This window comes from Tachypleus tridentatus, chromosome 13, assembly GCF_004210375.1.
Source record: "Tachypleus tridentatus isolate NWPU-2018 chromosome 13, ASM421037v1, whole genome shotgun sequence".
Lineage (NCBI taxonomy): Eukaryota > Metazoa > Arthropoda > Merostomata > Xiphosura > Limulidae > Tachypleus > Tachypleus tridentatus.
The window spans coordinates 46,013,221-46,031,770 of record NC_134837.1 but is presented as its reverse complement, the minus strand read 5'-3'; the positions used below and the strand labels follow the sequence as shown (position 1 = coordinate 46,031,770).

At 30.4% G+C, this 18,550-nt stretch overlaps 1 protein-coding gene across 1 annotated transcript in view; it reads right to left on the bottom strand.

Moving 5' to 3' along the window:
* Nucleotides 1-15,671: 15,671 nt before the first annotated feature.
* The window catches only part of LOC143239362 (protein turtle homolog B-like), a 124,805-nt gene continuing 121,926 nt past the window's right edge, over nucleotides 15,672-18,550 (bottom strand). The window contains exons 13-14 of the mRNA XM_076480361.1: nucleotides 16,959-17,171; nucleotides 15,672-16,040 (exon numbers count right to left, since the gene is read on the bottom strand). Coding sequence (XP_076336476.1) covers nucleotides 15,990-16,040; nucleotides 16,959-17,171 — 264 coding nt within the window. The 3' untranslated portion in view covers nucleotides 15,672-15,989. The remainder of the gene's footprint in view (nucleotides 16,041-16,958; nucleotides 17,172-18,550) is intronic.

The window sequence follows — 18,550 nt, the reverse complement described above, 5'->3', positions numbered from 1 at the left end:
CAAAGATCAACTGTAGCAGCTCTACATCACAGAAAATATATTATGTAATTTGAAATCGAACACGTTGCCTTGCATATTGTCGTCTAATAAATAACGTGTTCATGCTTTAAGCTGTTTGTTCTATTTGTAAATGTTTTTAGCGAAGCCGTAGAAAGATTAAATTTAATAAGTGAACTTGATACGTTAACATGAAAACTTAAAAGCTCCAAAAATATCAAAGCTAATGAAGAAAAACGAGAAATAATATCTTAATGTTTCTTTATAGAAACTCAAAATGAATATTTGCCTTAGATAAACTAAAACAGTTTCAGGATGAAATATGTTACATCTTAAAAAAACAACTGAAATTTTCGTTTTATATGACCTTAAGAAGTTCCTATTACAAACCTTTCATATAGACTTTTTTCATACCTAAGGAAGCAGAATGTCGCATTTAAAATCCCTTTGCACATTTTATTTAATTCCATTGGATTGGTACAATATTTCTCCATGTTAAACATTTGTCTTATTACGAGGATCAAAAAGATTTAAGAAGACGACGCATTATATTATAATAAACAAATATTATCAAACATTTCATTGAAAATGAACCACTGTATCAAACCGCTAGTGTAAACAGCAAACCTGTATCAGTATTTGAGTAATATGAGTCCATGAGTCCACAGCTACATATATATTGTAATAATTATCTAAAAGCTACACATTTTTGAATCAATAGTACGTGAAATGAAATTCAAATGAGCGCGAGTTAACACTCTCTTTCTGAGATGAAATATGGCTAAAAAGGTATATTTCTTAATGTACTCATAACTATAGTGTTGACGTTGCAACACTTGAAAGATAATAAAAATCTTAAGGCAAAATAACTTGTTTTTTTTTTTAAATTTAATTTGAAAACACCACTTCTTGTTAACTTATCATATCACCAACTTTATCCTAGGTTAAGCAAATGTAACAATATATAATATTTTTATTTATTGGAAAGCATTAACATTTGTAATGATTTCAAATTTAATTAGGTAAGTTATCTTCCTTAATGGGTATAATTTTAATGTTAGTGCAAAATAGGCATGTGTTTAACAGTAATCTTTAAAAAATTATTAAATTACCTATACTCAAGTTCAAACTAAGAAAACTACAAAAGAAAAAAATTAAATATACCTTTCTTTGCAGTAAAATTTTTTTTCTAGCCTTTCAATGTGTGTAATACTTACCATTGAATCACTGAGGGACTGCTAGTGATATGCATTTGGTAGCAGTTGACTGAAGACTACAAATGATTTGGATAAATGTCTCTCGGTTAATTTACAGATTTGTAACGTTAAAGACTATGGGTCGATTTCCCGCCGTGGACAGAGCGCATATAGACCACTGTGTATATCTTTACATTAAAACAATAACGATAGGTTGTACAATCAATGAATAAAGAGTTGATAAAAAGCTGGAACTTTCTGACTTAGTGATAAGCTTAAGGTTTTATAATGCTTATATTAAGGGTTCGATTGTCTGCATATCATAGGTAGCTTTTTGCATATCTTTGTATTTAAAGAAAAGAGACAAAACCAATATTTTTAAATGTACCCTGTTACTTAACCATTATAAGGTTAAGCGAAAATGATTACATAAAGCGAAAAGGACATGCTCGAACAATCTTATTGCACAAATAAAACTAAGTATCGCCACTACTAAGTAAAAAAATAGTGGAAAATATAAAATACAAAGGACAGTAGGAATACTGAGATCAATCGCAATTTATAATACTGATGTTCCAGGGTTCAGTGTTGTCCTTAAATTACTGCTTCATCTTCGACTGACCCAAGTGGCAAAACGGTATGTCTACGGATTTAGAATGCCAAACACTGGGTTTTGATACCTGTGGTGAGCAGCGTGTAGATAATCCATTATGTGCTTTTGTGCTTAATTAAAAAAAAAAAACACATATTCGATTACGTTCAATCCGATGATCATAATATAACAACTATACTGCCTCAAGTTTATATACCGTAATTTTCACTATAATTTTTTTCCGAAAGTTTGTTATTTTAGTGTTAAACAATACAATGAAGTGGATAATGACACCAAATATTTTATGGTTACAACAAGGGATTTGACAATTGTAGTTCGCATGGGAATATGTGATTTAATTCCCATCGATCATCTTTTTAATGAAAACAGCCACTGATTATCAGGAGAATCTGAAAACTTATGCACCTTAATCAATTTTAGATCACTTTTATTATCTTGTTAGTAGCGTCAAAACATATGACAAGCTTCATTATAATGATTTTCTGGGTCGGAAGGTTCTCTGTTGTATCTATTGTGTTCTTTTTCAGAATGAGGTTTGTTCTGGAGTTTACAATAATGCGGTGTCGATTCATGTTACTGTTTTAAACCTTGGTTCTGTCTGGATGCGACTTCGAGCCACGTTGTTGTTCTAAGCCTTTTACTGTCAGTGTTATTCCGTTTTCGTGTACAACATAAGAATTTTCTTTCTTCGATACTTTGCCCAATGGCTCTCTACATAGTCTAACAGTCTCGTTGTAGTATGAATCTTCCTCTTCGGAAATACTTTTATGTATTTCATTAGCTACATGACATTCTGTCAGTGTCACGCTGTCAAATGGCCGGGTTTTCTCCGTAAATCAAGAATATAGATTACACTATGTAATACAAATTTTGTTCCTGGATAGTATGTGTTAATTCTTAATTGCTTGTGTTGCAAAAGTACAGAAAATGGCCATTATACTCTTCAAACTTTGCTTTTGTGATCTGGGTAATGAAATTTAGAAATTAACATATTTTCTGTGCAAAAACAAGCAAATTTGCAATTTTCATTTATATAAGATCTAAATAAAACAACATATGAATCAATATTTACATGTATTTATACTAAAGTTATAGAAAAATGAGCAAAAATGTTTAAAAGTGAGTAGTTTTTCGAGATTTGCGGCTGTAATGTAAATCACTTTCACGTATCAGCTCCCAAATATAGTCTCCCGTCATGTTTTCGTTTATGCTCCCAGGTCACAAAAGCAAAGTTTGAAGAGAAAAATAGGTCTTTTCCATTTACTTTAGACATAAGCAATTGGGAAATAACACTTTCTGCTCAGGAACAAGAAAAAGGAAACATTTTGTTACATGGTGTTATAAACCTGTTGTCCAAATCGCCACGATTCGCATCCTCCGCGTTTTTTTTACTGTATTAGGACATATACAATGAGAAAAATGAAGTGTTAAGTGTATATTAATTCCAGTGAAATTTGTATGTTTCTTATATATCAGTGGAAAAAAGTATTTTTAACAAAATAAAGTGACAAACAGAGTAGGAAGGGGTATAGTGAAATAAAATTTCCTCTATAGAACCTCAGCAGGTGCTTGTCCAACATTCAGCGCATGCCTATTTCATTTTTCTGTGTTCATGGTATTATGCACTTTACATGTACTTACAAAAGTGTGTTTGTGGCTCTTCTACTTTTGAATAGATAGTAATGAATCCATGACATCGATACACAGAAAGCTCTGAATATTTTTTATCTTTATATTTTAATCCGCTTATACAGCTAATGTATGAAATCCTGTTGTCTTCACATTCAATATCAGAAGGAGGAACTAGCTGTAAAAAAAAAGAAAAAATACATAAGATATTGGCCCACACGAATATCTGACTATTTTGATGTTCTAAAAACAGACTCTACAGTACATCTATTGCCTACAATAATGAGATTCACAGGAACTTTTAGTCGTTGTATAATAAACATAACTACGTTTTATAAGTTTTGCCCACCTGACTTTTGTATACAACATAAATAAAATAAAAGTAGGTAGGAACCGGAAGTTTAACACGCCCCTTTGTGTGTTAGGTTGTACAGAGAGAATTTTATTGTATTATTCTCATTTCTACTTTGTTTCTTTACTTATAGGTGCACTCAGTCCTACACTTTCGTTTTAATTTTTTTTCCACCTGCTCAAGCGCTTATATCGTGGAAGGTGACATGACCTTATACGTCACTTATTCATTTGTGTTGATGTATTTTATCATCAGTGTGGATGTTACGTAATATCATGGTATGCGCAAATAATGGTGTATGTGGCATTTATTGAAAATGCATTTATTATCCTAATAAAGTATACTACTAGATAAACTGTGTACAAAAAAGTTTTAACTTCAGTTTAATGTGGCGCTTGTTTGAAAAAAATTAAAGTCTACCTCTAGTACAAATACATGGAATGTTAGTTTAACTGAAAAAACAACAACAATCGAACAATGATTATCTTAAGCACAACAGAAAAATTGATATATTAAGTAATTCACTTTTAGTGTATGATTGCCTATCCACTAAAGTTGAATGGTTCATTTTCGCAGTCAGAATTCACCTTATAAACGCTTACAACATTTCCAAGTTTTTCCGACGAAAAACTGGAAACAACACTCTCCAACTAATGTTTATATGCAGCAAAAACTGTTTGACACAGTTTGAACTAGTTCTAGATTCCCACGCTACGTATTAATTGAAAGCTTCATGAGTGCAGACTTGACTTAATTTACAATACGTATTATAAAGTCCTTGCAAAAGAGCGCATCTTGTCTTCTAACCTAGATAGAGAAGCTTCTATGAAGGTTCACTCTGTGGTGGTATACCCCATACTACTCAAAGTTTCCAGATCTTATCACACAGTGCTGTAGATCAAGAAGACCACGCCTATTACATTGTTTTATTTTACCACAGTAAGTAGAGTGATCAAACAGACGTATGTATTTTAAACTGGCGTCCATGTTCAAGGTATTACGTTCCTACAATCAGAGTATCACCCAACGATATGGAAATTACGACCATTAAGATCATTCCTATGTAAAACAACAATTTAAGCAATCCTAGTAACTACAGACCTGCTGGTCTACTTACCCTAGTAAAGTTAACGTAAAAACTCGTCAATAACCGACTAGATACGTATCTAGAAAGTAACATTTTAAACAACAAACAAATTGCAGATAAGAAAAATAGAAGACTTCAGATCACTTCGTTAGACTAACAGAATCAATCTATCAAATATTTATTAAAAAACAAACAACAATAGCCATCTTCTTTGACGTACCAAAAACTTTTGATTCCGTTTGGCATAATTGGCTGTGATACAAATCACCTAACAAAGGTATCCCCATAATATGGTGGGTGTCAAGTTTCCTCACCAACTGTACAGCTGAAGTTAATATTAATTATGCAATAATTTAACCTTTCGAATCAGAGGCAAGACTCCCTCAAGATTCAGTGTTAAACCCTACGCTATAAAACTGCTTTGTTAATAATATACCCCCCAGATATACACCAATAACATCCCAATATGCAGATTTGGAGTTCTTCAAGCAATCTGCACGTGGCTGCAACAAGATTTCAAACATCAACTGACGCTATATCCCATAACTGTAATAAGTTTAGTGTAGCCTTCAACCCTTTCAAGACACAAGATATCGTTCTTCTGAGGATAATAAATACAAGCAGGAACGAGTTAAGAAATGTACAGCTGACACTAAACAATGCAGCAATCACTTTTTCTAAGTCTGTGAAGTTCCTATATTTAACATTTATCTCAAATTTATGTTGGAATAAGCAGTTCACAATATCATAAAAAAACATGAAAGAGAATTAACTGCTTGTGATGTATAGGAGGAATTAATAAGAACTGCACCCTGAAAACGATTACTAAGCGTGTGTCAGACTATTATTCGAACACAGCAATACTTCAACATTTTCAACATATTGCAAATAAAAAAGAATACAAATTATACATAATATAGTGATAACAATAGTTCATAGGTTTCCTAATTACACACCTCCTGAATGCCAAAACAATGCTTAATAAAACTATCATCACGATATTACAAACGCCCATCTAATTGTAATATACAGAACCCATTCGTGAGAAAGACCGTTCCTCTTTGCAGTTTTTGTAGTTGTAATTGTATACAATTCTATCCAATAGTTCTAATATTCATTTACATGTCATTATTCTGTTCCTCTTTAAGACTTGTGTATTTTATATCAAGAACTTATTAAACTTTGAAAGAGGTACTATCAAAACCAGTAAATCAACGCTTCTCTCCTGCCTCGAAATTCCAGTATGTTAAGGCTTATTTATTTTGCATTATATATATATATATATATAATATTTAACGAGGTGCACTTACTATAGCCTTACTACTAAGAAAGATTGGTCAAAGTATTATCTGGCGTATGTCAAATAACTCTTCTTTATAGTGATATAGTGATTTTTTACTAAAGACAAATACTAACACCCACTTACACGTGGTCCCTTTGGTATTGTTCTATTTCGTGCACTTTAACAATGGCAAGTATGTTATACAACTGGAACTGTTCAATAATGTCAGTCAATCAGTTAGATTGAAAACAATTGTGGTTTGGAGATTTTTGTATCTGTTATTCTGACATAAATGTTTTCATGACTTGTAACTTCGTAGTTGGTTTATGTAACACCTAATAGACTCTCTCAAATACTTTAAAAAATTTATTATGTGGTTGTTAAAGGCGTGTATGAGTAAAAAAGTTTATATCGCATGTTTGAAGTATCTACTCGATCCCTCATATAATTACCATGGTACTTATGATACGAAATTAATTACAAAAAATGCTTATTACAAGTAATACCATTATAATGCAATATTTCTCCTTTGTTAAACTCTTAAATATAAATGATTTAAAATATGCATTGTCATGGTATGGTGCATTGCAAGCTGCATAAAATAATAATTGGTTGAAAACCTCAAAGACAAACTTGCTAGTTTCCTTAAAGTATCTTTCTTTCTAAAGACTTATCAAGAATTCTAAATTATATATCCATTCTATCTCTTCCTAAGCCCAGTAACTATTAAAAGTGTTGTCAATTTAATTTGTGCTAACCCATAAAATGAAAGTTTTTAACAAAATTTTAAAGAAATGTTACAAGAAGCAATTTTTTTCTTTAGCTTTAGTGAACAATGAGTTATCTGTGCATTGTTAAGGTGCGGGTATTGAAACTCTATTTTTAACATTATAGATACCCAGACTTACCGTTGAGATACCGGGAAAAAGACTTATATTGATGAAACAATTTTCTTTAAAAAATGTATTTTACATGTCCCTCTATATAAAAATCGCTTTCATCAGTCGCATTTTGTCCAGATTTAAAAGTTTTATATAGTCATATGATAAATGTTCAGAGATGGGCTGATGCAAATTTTAATGATTTTTTGCTCAACTTTATTTTTTATAATGACTGAACCAATCGAAAGAACTGAATTTACTTTAGGGCAAAATCTTGTCATTCTTCGGGAAAAATAACTTAGCTGATAATGTTGTAAAATTAGTTGATTATATTGGTTCATTATCTACAATCTTTGAAAGCTATAAATATTCGTCCTTTCGGATAAAATGTGACAATACAACGAGACGGTATATTACAAGAAACAAAATATATGAAACTGTTTGAAATCTTTTCTCAAGAACCAGGGCATACATTTTAAAATAAAAACAAAATGCCTCTTAAAAATTAAAAAAAATATATATATATTGTACGACGAAAATTTTTAAAACATTGATAGAGCAGTAGATATCAAACTTGTAATCTGTCAGTTGGTCAAAATTAAGTTTAAGGAATCACAACGCTGGTTGATGATAGCGAATGATGCAAATTGTATTTCTTTAACACCAAGTACTTTTATTATTAACCCATACTTAAGGCAGATAATGTAATGCGTAAGAAATATTATTAAAACTCCAAAGATCCTATAAGAATATGCAAAAAGTACATTTTAACGTTGAAATACCTTGATTTTTAGAATAACTAAAAACAAGTTCACTGTGTTATCACTGAATGTGTGTTGCACAATACTCTGTATTTTAGTGTATTAGACAGTAAGAATAAAATAGTATAGCTATTACATACTTGTTTTTATTTGTGCATTTGTTAAGGTAATTTGGTCACATCGAAACTCTTTCTGAACTAATGATATACCCTGATTTTTTTTATTGTTATAAAGGATATTCTTAATCAAATTGTACGAAACTCCTAAATAGCGTCTAGTTTTGATTTTAAAAAAAAACAACAGAATATCATTTGATTTACATTTAACATTAACTTATGTTTTCAAATCTCTTAATCTTGTAGCGTTTTCTCATCTTGCCATTCAGTGTCACAGAGTCATGTTTGCGGACATAAGAATCTGGGTTTCGACATTCGTGGTGGGCAGAGGAGAGATAGCCTATTGTGTGGTTTTAGGCTTAATTAAACACAAACCTTTCGTTTTATATATTTTTTTCTATTCATCAGAATATTTCAAGTCATATATTTAACTGTCTTCAGATTTATTGATATTTATATTCTTGGGTTATTATTTTGTGTTATCAACTATGGTAATCACAGCTATCAAAATATAAAACATAATAAACAGCATAGACTGATAATAAGTTGCCGATAACTTATGACTGGACCAATTAAAATGGTGTTAGTGAGATTGAATAACAACATTTTAATAACAGTATTAATAGTCAAGATTGATTTATATTTAATGAATATAGTTCTTTTCTCACAGATTATAAATATGTTTTTAATTTTATAAAATTCCTATATAGTTTACTGCGTAGTAGAAGAACAAAACGAAAAATATCAGACAAACGTTTTTATCACATACCTCTGTTCTGACTGCACAAATTTTCTCAAAAGTTGGAATGTGAGGTGAGCAAACTAGGAGGCAATATAGATTAAATGTCACAGAGAGAGTACTAAGTTCCGTATAGCTGAAAATTCCAATTCATCTATATATATTCATCTATATATGAGTTTTGTGGTTTTTCTTTTCAAACTGTGTATTATTCTACAGACATTTTATACATATGTATCTATGAATGTATAATATGTAAAAATATATTTCTTAACTTGTGTCTTTTTTTTAAGTAGCCATATATTAGAATCGAAGACGTTTTAATGTTGTAGTCACATGTGTACAAACGTAACAGATGAATTTTGTTGTTATTGTAGTTATTGTTATTGTTTTTCTCGAACAAGACACATTCGAATAAAAGTCACAAATCTTCAAACGCATTTTAACAATCATTATATTCAGGTTATAATGGTTAAAATTGATAGAGTTTACAATTATTACTTTTACTAGCATGTTTCATTGACAAAATAGAATAATGAACTAAAATAACCCTGATAATACGATAACAGCACGAACATTATCAGTGATCCGTGTTATAAACGAAACCGGCACCGTTGGCCAGGTAGTTAAGGGATTCGACTCATAATCAGAAGGTTGCAGGTTCGAATTTCCATCACCCAAACATACTCGTACTTTCAACCGTACAGGAGTTATAATGTTATAATCAATTCCATCATTTGTTGGTAAAAGAGTAGCCCAAGAGCTGGCGGTGATAACTACCTGCCTTCCCTCTAGTCATACACTGCTAATATAGGGACGGCTAGCGCAAATAACCCTCATGTAGCTTTGTACGAAATTCAAAATGAATGAAACCTCACCGCATATTTAAAACTCATAGAAGTGTTTAGCATACGTACGAAACGTACTGGATACACATAATATTTGTTCTGTTTGTGCTTTGATCACGTATTTCATTCATTTTTATTAGGGATTTGAAGTATCTTTTTTTAATGAAACACCTAAACTACAAAATATTAAAGATATTATTTTTGAGGCCTAATATATGAATACACAATTCTTATCGTTAGAGTAATATTTAAAAATACTATCGTTATAGTCATGTTACATTTGTTGTGTTTTGTATTATAAAAATTTAATTGTAACTTTAAGCCAGTTAAAGTTAAATCTGTCCTCATATTTCCTTGAGTCACACTAGAGAAAAAAATTATTCATTTATAACAAAGGCCAAAATTAACATGAAACAAATCTATAGACAAAAGGAAATTTAAAGGTATTTTGAAGTACTATAACTAAAAACATGAATTATTGTAAAATTAATAAGAATCATGTAGCCCAAAACATTAATTTCATAATTACGTCACGTTTTAAGATTTCCTAGGCAGAATGAAGAAACATACGTTGTAAAAGAAACAAAAAAAATATCAAAAATGGTAATTCGAATATTGGTTTTATACGTCTCCATTATCACAAAATTTAACGACGTTAGATGTAATTACTAAATTTTAAAGACACTAATAAAAACAGCTTGATTTGTAAATATATAACTAATTGGAGATCTTATATCTGGAGCTTATTTTCCATCTGGACAGCTTACAAACGAAAAAATCTTTGTTAGAACCGATGATTACATGAATAAAAAAAATGTATGCATCGCATAATATTATGTTTCAAACACAATTATATGTAAGCTTAGGGGCTCGGCATGGCCAGGTAGGTTAAGGCGTTCGACTCGTAATATGAGGGTCCCAGGTTCGAATCCTGGTCGCACCAAACATGCTCGCCCTTTCATCCGTGGGGGTTATAATGTGACGGCCAATCCCACTATTCGTTGGTAAAAGAGTAGCCCAAGAGTTGGCGGTGGCAAGTGATCATTAGCTGCCTTCCCTCTAGTCTTACATTTCTAAATTAGAGACGGCTAGCACAGATAGCCCTCGAGTAACCTTGTGCGAAATTCAAAAACAAACAAACAAACAATTTTAAGCTTAGGACGTGTTTGTATTGTTAATCCGTCTTTGAACATTTTATTGTTGTCACAATTTTAATATATTGTTGACACAACCTTTTATGAAAAGTGCAGTTAGGAAAAATATTGTGATTTTGTTGTTAAAAAAGTAAGAGGTACTTCTAACATATGTAACAAAATGATATTAATTTCTCTATCTAAGTTGATGAATTCATGTTATTGTAAACATACCAAATGTAACGGCTTAAGATATGATATTCATGTTATTTTTTCGTGTTTTTCTTGCCAGTAAAAGACTCTAATTTAAAGAGTACGACGTGTTTTGACAGATGATAGGTCTGGAACTTTAAAATAATACATATATATACATGTTAAGGGGTATACTCTCGAAAAATATGAAATATGAGACAATTATTTATGGGATAATGGATTTATTTTTTCAACTTTTCTTCTCTTAGAGTGAAAAATGATTACGTACGATATTTAAATTGTAAATATATATGAATTATTTGATTTTAATTGTTTGAAGGTACTTAAATGCACTTGTATTTGAATGTTCTACATCATAGTATCCCACTGTTAGAAACGAAACGTTGTAAAGAAATTAATTCATTATCGCACAGATAACTGTTTCAAAACATCTTATTTTGGAAAGAAATATGCTTTCACCAACGCAACTATGTATCGGTTGGCATATAACGAGAATTGCATGGTTTACGACGTACTTCAATTATTTATTTATTTCATAGGATTTTCAGTCGAAATTTATTATATATCCACAACTCCTACTCGTATTTCGAGTTCATAGTTTCCCGAAACTTATAGCACTTATGTAACTTAAGTTACAGGAAAATTTTCATTATATCAAATCATCAATTTATGATGATTTTTCCAAGCGAAATACATATACACGTAAAAAACAAATAACTTATACAAAACATAAGAATCAAAACTGACGCTTCTATGGTAACGTAAGTTATATGTATACAAAGTTTTATAAGTAAAATGATTTTCCTGATAATTTATTATTTCTCAATACAAGACAGACAAACTATGTAACTTAGGAGGCTCCGTTCATTAAATAACGTATTTCTGGATAAAATCCAAAGTACTTCATGTCTTTGTCATAATTTCCGTCAAAAACTTACTATGGTAATTCTGAAAAAAAGTTGTTTACTAAATGTATTTATTTTCATTAATTTACGTTAATAACATTAGCTACAGACAAGTTACACCTAATAACGATGTGTTGGCGTGCAAAAACCTTGCCTAAAGCGTTTTTTTTTCATGGTAATCTGGTGTGATGGATGTCACTTTCATTCTCTGTATAATATGTTATAAGACTGTTTTAGTGTTATTCAATCAATATGTTGCTAAAATTCAGACTTCAATATTAATTTTAAAAGTCTAAAATCAGAGAACCAACTAACTGATGTAAAAAGAAAAACAAGTATATATCTTGAATATTTTATTGTTTTAATACTATTTCTACTTACGTTGGTGATTAAGTTTTCAACAGCGCTAAGTTTATAATAATAAACGATAATGGTCATTTTTACCCAATATTCTCTACTAATATTTGATGACATAGTTTTCTACAAACACAGTTAGTTGAAAAGAAAAACAGTAACATTTGATAAATTCCTAACACGCGCTTTTCACCAATAAATACAGATGATGTTTTTTATTTGAAAGAGAATCTAATTTTATACCTCAAATGGGACTAATAGAATCCATAGGAGTAAAACTGCATCACGGATACTCCAAATACAATCTCGGTAGACATAGATTTACCATGCAAACCATAGAATGTTTTGATATAACAGTCATCTTATTCTTAATACGGCTGGTTTGGGTATTAACACTGTAATTAAAATAAAGTACAGAACAACGTTTCGATTTTCTTAGGTCATTTTCAGATTAACACGTAAACACACATTCCAGTTTGAAACCTTCTTTATCTCAAAAACAAAAACATCTTTACAGTATAGCACTTTTTCTCCACAAACTTCTACGATTTCTTACATATATAATATGAAATTATCATTTTTCTAACAAAGAAGTTAAAGCTATTTTGTGTAAAAAAATATTTCTGAGTAGAGTTTAAAGTGACATAGTTTGTTCATAAGTTAAAGCATTAGGGATGTACAATATAAAAAATTAATTTAAACACACGTTTAAAAAAACGCCTGGGCATTTTTTCACTTGATTATCTTTCTTTTCTTATATAATGCAAAATATGATACACATTTCTTCATTCACTCTACAGATAATCAATACCTTTAATTTTCAAAATGTTCACTGGTTGATAAAAAACGAAAAATGAGTAAAACACTATTTGGGGAGCTTGGTCACAGCTTTATTTTGTTTTTGCAGGAAGTTCTGCTTCGTCCTTTTTAACGAGTAGATGCAAACAGTGACAAAATAAAATCATTCTGTTATCACTAACTGTAGAAGGTTATTTTTCCTTTTGTCACTATGTAAAGAACGCTTTCACGCTTCTTTTTGGCCATTCTCAACAATATACATTGTTGTTTAGTAAGAAAACTATAACCTGATTATTTGTTCCTAGGCCATCCATGGTGTTTATGTTGAAAGCTCAATAATCGTGTTGAATTATTAAAATGTTTTTTTTTTTATTATATCGGTGATATAAGAGCAAAGTAACTTATTTCCGATGTTTTATGGCACTGAGTTGTGTCTAAAAGCAAAATAAAATTTACCACGTAATATTTTAGCTAAGCCTTATTTTACGTTTATGTATTAGGCTTAATGCTTAAATTAAATTAAAAATCGAACTTTACTACTAACGTTATAGTGGTTTAACGTTTAAAGGTTTTAAGTGGTGAATAAATCCTAATTAATATTCTTTAGGCATTTTAATACATATATAACCTACTTTACTTCAAAACGCAAAGAAAAATAAATGTTTATTACTACCAAATACTTTTATCCTTCGTTCAATCGAAGTAGTTGAAAATTTGTGTCGAAATGTCCTCCTATATTTTCTGCTTTCTGATCTAGAATACAATGAAAACGCTCAAGAGTACTATTTAAGTCTCTTTCAAAGTGCACACGTTTTGTTTTGTTTTTCATTTTACTGCGTAGTTTTTACAAAAAATGTAGTTATTAAAGAATTTCTCCGAGAGTGCTGAAATTAGTGAAGTGTATGCGAATTTTGGAGGTACACACAAATTTGTTTTCATTAAATTTTATAATTTTCGTTAATCATTCAACAATGATTTCCCTTCATTTTTGACTAGCTTTTTAATACTAGTAATATGATGAAAAAGTAGCTATTATTGTAAATATTTATTTTTTTTAGTGTTATCAATTCTTTTTGATGCGTTTGCCTTTTTCAAATTACAATTTCAATATTACATCAAGTTTCAGTATCCATACTAGGGGAAGAGCAGATAGTCCATTATCTCAATTCGTGCTTAAGAGCAAACACACAAAACAGATTTGGTATACTACATAACTATCTGTCAAGAAATGCTTGACTTTATTAAAGAATGTTACCATATTCTATTTAAAAATATTTTAATTACTTTTGACTTCTGTCAAGCAAAAATTCTCGTCTTTTTGAAATGTCGTTTAAATGAAATGATTTACATATTATATGTATATTTTAAATTATTACATTTTATGTTTGTTACTTTATTCAAACTAATTTTAAAATATATTTTGAGACAAAATTGAACTACTTCTACCGTGAATAACAGCTTAAGCAATTCTTATGCAATTCAATTTATAACTTAAACTTATTAAAGTTACTCCAAACAAGAACAGGCTATAATTCAATAATCAGTTACAAATAGTAGTAAATAGCCACAATAAACACAGAAATAAAATAAGTGAAATAAAAGATATAAATATGCGTTACTTAAAAAGTCTGTACCTTATTTTATGTAATACATTCATAATGTGTCCTATAATGTAGATTTGTTGCAGTTTATGAGTTAGTTATTAATCAAGCCGTTAGTTTCGTATTCTGAAAGTGTCCAACGTCACATACTTTAATAAAATATTTTGTTAAATTCCAAGATAAAGAATTTATCTCAAAATATATTTAGCATATTTTAATACAGTTTTGCAGTATGTGTTCTTCTATTTCAGATTCACGCTTTTTAAAGATATACCATTTTATTCTCTATTTTTGTTTAATTTAAAAAGCATTTGCTGTTTTACACATTGAATCATGCTCGTGTGTAACGCGTGATTTTAAATTTTATCTCTATTTTAAAGTTGTTTTAAGCTGTAGGTAGCACCTAAATTCCAAGAGTTAAAATACATCAATATTAATATCCTTATCAACTGCATCCTCAACAGTTAGTTCCGTAAGTTATAACTTGAGTAGGAACGTGACACTGACAACTTTTGCAGTTAACATCCCCATATACAGGAATTTTTAGTTCGATACAACATCAGTGCTTTGAGATAGGTTTGAATTTTTTTCTGTATTCATATTAAAGTAAAATGTTCGTATTTCGATAAAGGCCAACAAAATCTAAGGCATTTTTTTATGATTTCAACATTATAGCTAAATTCCTAGAATTGTTTACTTAAATTATGATTCAGTACTCGAGAGTTTCAATGTTTTATGTTTTTTATTAAAAATCACAACATTATGATATAGATATCGTTATAGACTCATTTTTAAAAAGTACTGATACTATACTGACACTAAGTTTACGGTGTTTCTATACGCTTTACTTTTTTTACGATCTTCATGAAGGTCATCGATCATTTATAAACATAGCCGTTAACTCGACTAACATGCTTTTCGAAATCGTCCTTGTTATCAGACGTTTTGTTTTATAACTTATTTAGTTTTTGTCCGACGTGTGTTCTTTGTAACATGGATTGAGCACCAATAATTCTAATTATGAACGATATTTTATTCAATTATGCAAAAAAATTTTACTCACTTTATATATATATATATAAATGTTGTTGTGCTCTAAATTTTATTTAAACATTTTATTACACACACACATATTTTTGATGGAGCGTATCCTGGTTAATTAAACTTCGTTCAATCAGCTAATACATCTCTCAAGATTTTATTGGAAACTATTATACAGAGATTATGAATGATAAAATACAAAATACAATATGGAGGTCCAAAGTTTTACTACAATTACGTGGATACAGAGTTAAAACGTAAGTATATCGTTTGGAAGTTGGGTCATTAACTGAAAAGGAATTACCATCCAGTAAATCGAGGTGTTGGATGGCAATATAAAATCTGTAGTTGTCACGAAATGCTTACCACATAGAAAAGGCACAATCTCACAGCTTATGGCAAAATAACCGATGAGAAGTGGTTTGAGACGAGAAGGATTACATTTACACATCTGTAGAAATTATATGTCCAAGCCGGAAGGACTGTAGGGAATTCTGGAAAGATAAACATAATTGGATGGATTAAGCTATCCCTACTATCATTTACAGTGTAATGTGGATATTATTTAGCAATTCAAGAAAAAATTTAGACAAGACGGTGAAGATTTGTGCCCTTAGTGTTTCAGTACTTGCATGCTTAAAACGATTTAAAGCGAAAGATACAGACAATGTCCAAGTAAATAATCTTATTTCTAACACAATACCAACCAAATAAGTAGTCGTAACACGTAAGTAATCAGACACCAGGTTGTCTTGTATTAAAAATTATTACCTTAATAATATGAAATTTAGTTTCCTTGTATATCGATTTTTTTATAAGACAAGTTGGGAAAAGTACTAAAAATATATCATACAAAATACCATTTCCATAAAACATAGGCATATTCAGTAATGAATATGCCAAACAAATCTACAGCTGTATTTAAAGTATTTCACATAATCAACCATCAAAACAACAATAATCTTCCTACAACATGAATTGTGGTATTTCCCCAATCTCCAATATTTTTCAGTGAATATAAATAAACGAGAGAAAAGGAAATTAAAATGTAATCGAAAGTGTTCGTTTTGTTACGAAAATGAAACGATAGAGAAGCATCGTATTCTAAAATTATTTATAAACTTTACATTAAAAAATACTATTTATTCATATGAAGGACTGATCTTTACAACAAGAAACGTATAATGGTATAAGAAAAACTGATGTATGAACTTGTGTATTATTAAGTGCATCCGAAATTATTATGTGCATGTAAGAATAAAATACTTCAACGCTAAAAATAATCTTCGGCGTTGAAGTAAGAAGACATGAAATCCTAGGAAGTGTCATGTATACATACATATTTCTTACGACGATTTTATTATTAAGTTATCAGTTATGTTAGGCTAAGTGTGCAAAATTACAATGCTAACCATTTCTCCTTCAGTAAGGGTGTTTACGAGAGGTGTCTCTGAGTTTATGCAATTTTCTTCATCATAGATTTTTGTTCGTATTTGAGGTCCGAAACTTTTATTTCTCCACTCTTCTAAATCGTACAAAGAGTTACTACTTTCAGAAATAATGCAAAGTGAGGATTCATCATCCATTTTTGCTCTTTGAGCCTTTTCAATTTCTTGATCTCTCCACTGTAATGAAATAAACATAGATAAGTATGTAAGAACTTTAATACACTTCACCCAAGAAAATATAGTGTAACATTATTTACATTGTTTAAACAAGCTGATAGAAATACTAACGTGCAATGTAAAGCGGTGAAAAATAATAAATATGTAAAGAAACAACTCCAAAATTAAAATATTTTAGGGTTAAGTTACTCTTCTACCAAAGAAGCAATCGAGTTAAAATAAAAGCTGATTTTGGGAGCAGTATTTGTACAAATGAATTAGGTTTGTTGAAAGTATATGTTTATTTAATACTAATGGAATATGACTATCTCAAATTCAAAGGGACGAGGCTTTGCGTGTTAAATTTCGCACGAAGCTACTCAAGGACTATACGCGTTAGTTGTTCCTAATTTTGAAGTGGTAGACAAGAGGGTTGACATATAGTCAAAGTTACTCACTTTTAACTCTGAGGCTTCTTATAATAACACCATTATCAGCTGAAGAGGCGAACGACCTGCATATTGCGAATCGAGTACCCTACCCAACAGGTCCGAGTGAGCGTTTGTATTTGTAAAATTCGCATATTACAGGAATAGATATTCAGGTAAGAATTTCCTTCTTTGCATTATTGCTACATTCTTTGCATCTGTACAGCAAACTTCTGATTAACCATAGAACTTAAGAGATCCTGTCCCACAAAATGAAACTGTTTGTCGGAAATTGTATGATAGCTTTAGATATTAACTTACGTGATTTTCAAGGAGAATCAAGTATTTTATGTGATACAGATCAGAATGTCTTGCTACATACTGTATGACCTTTAGTGTTATATGCATGAGATAATCCAAAAAAGTTCTGGCAAAATTAGCGCAATATCTTTTCGAGTTTCACCCACGATAGTTACACAACAGGATTTCATACTGCGCCAATATTTCATCGATCTCTAAACTGCTATGTGATAAAACTACGAAAATACAATAAATAACAAATACAGAATAAATTATTAAACAGAGATAGTTTGACAAAGAAATACAGGAAAAATAGTTAGGTGAAAACACGAACATTACAAGATAAGTTCGATTCGTAAAAGTTAAAACACGCGAAGATGAACAATGTTTTTGAAGAGAAAAAAATATTTAATGTCTTATATTAACTTTTCAATTGTACATTAAAATATGAAGAAGTGGTCCGATATGGCCAGGTTCCTAAGGCGCTCGACTCCTAATGCAAGGATCACGGGGAAAAATTCCCGTCACACCAAACATACTCGCCTTTTTAGTTGTGGAGGCATTATAAGTGACGGTCAATATCGCTATTTGTTGTTAAAAGAGTAGTCCAAGAGTTGGGGGTGGGTGGTGATGACTAGCTGCCTTCCCTCTAGACTTACACTGCTAAATTAG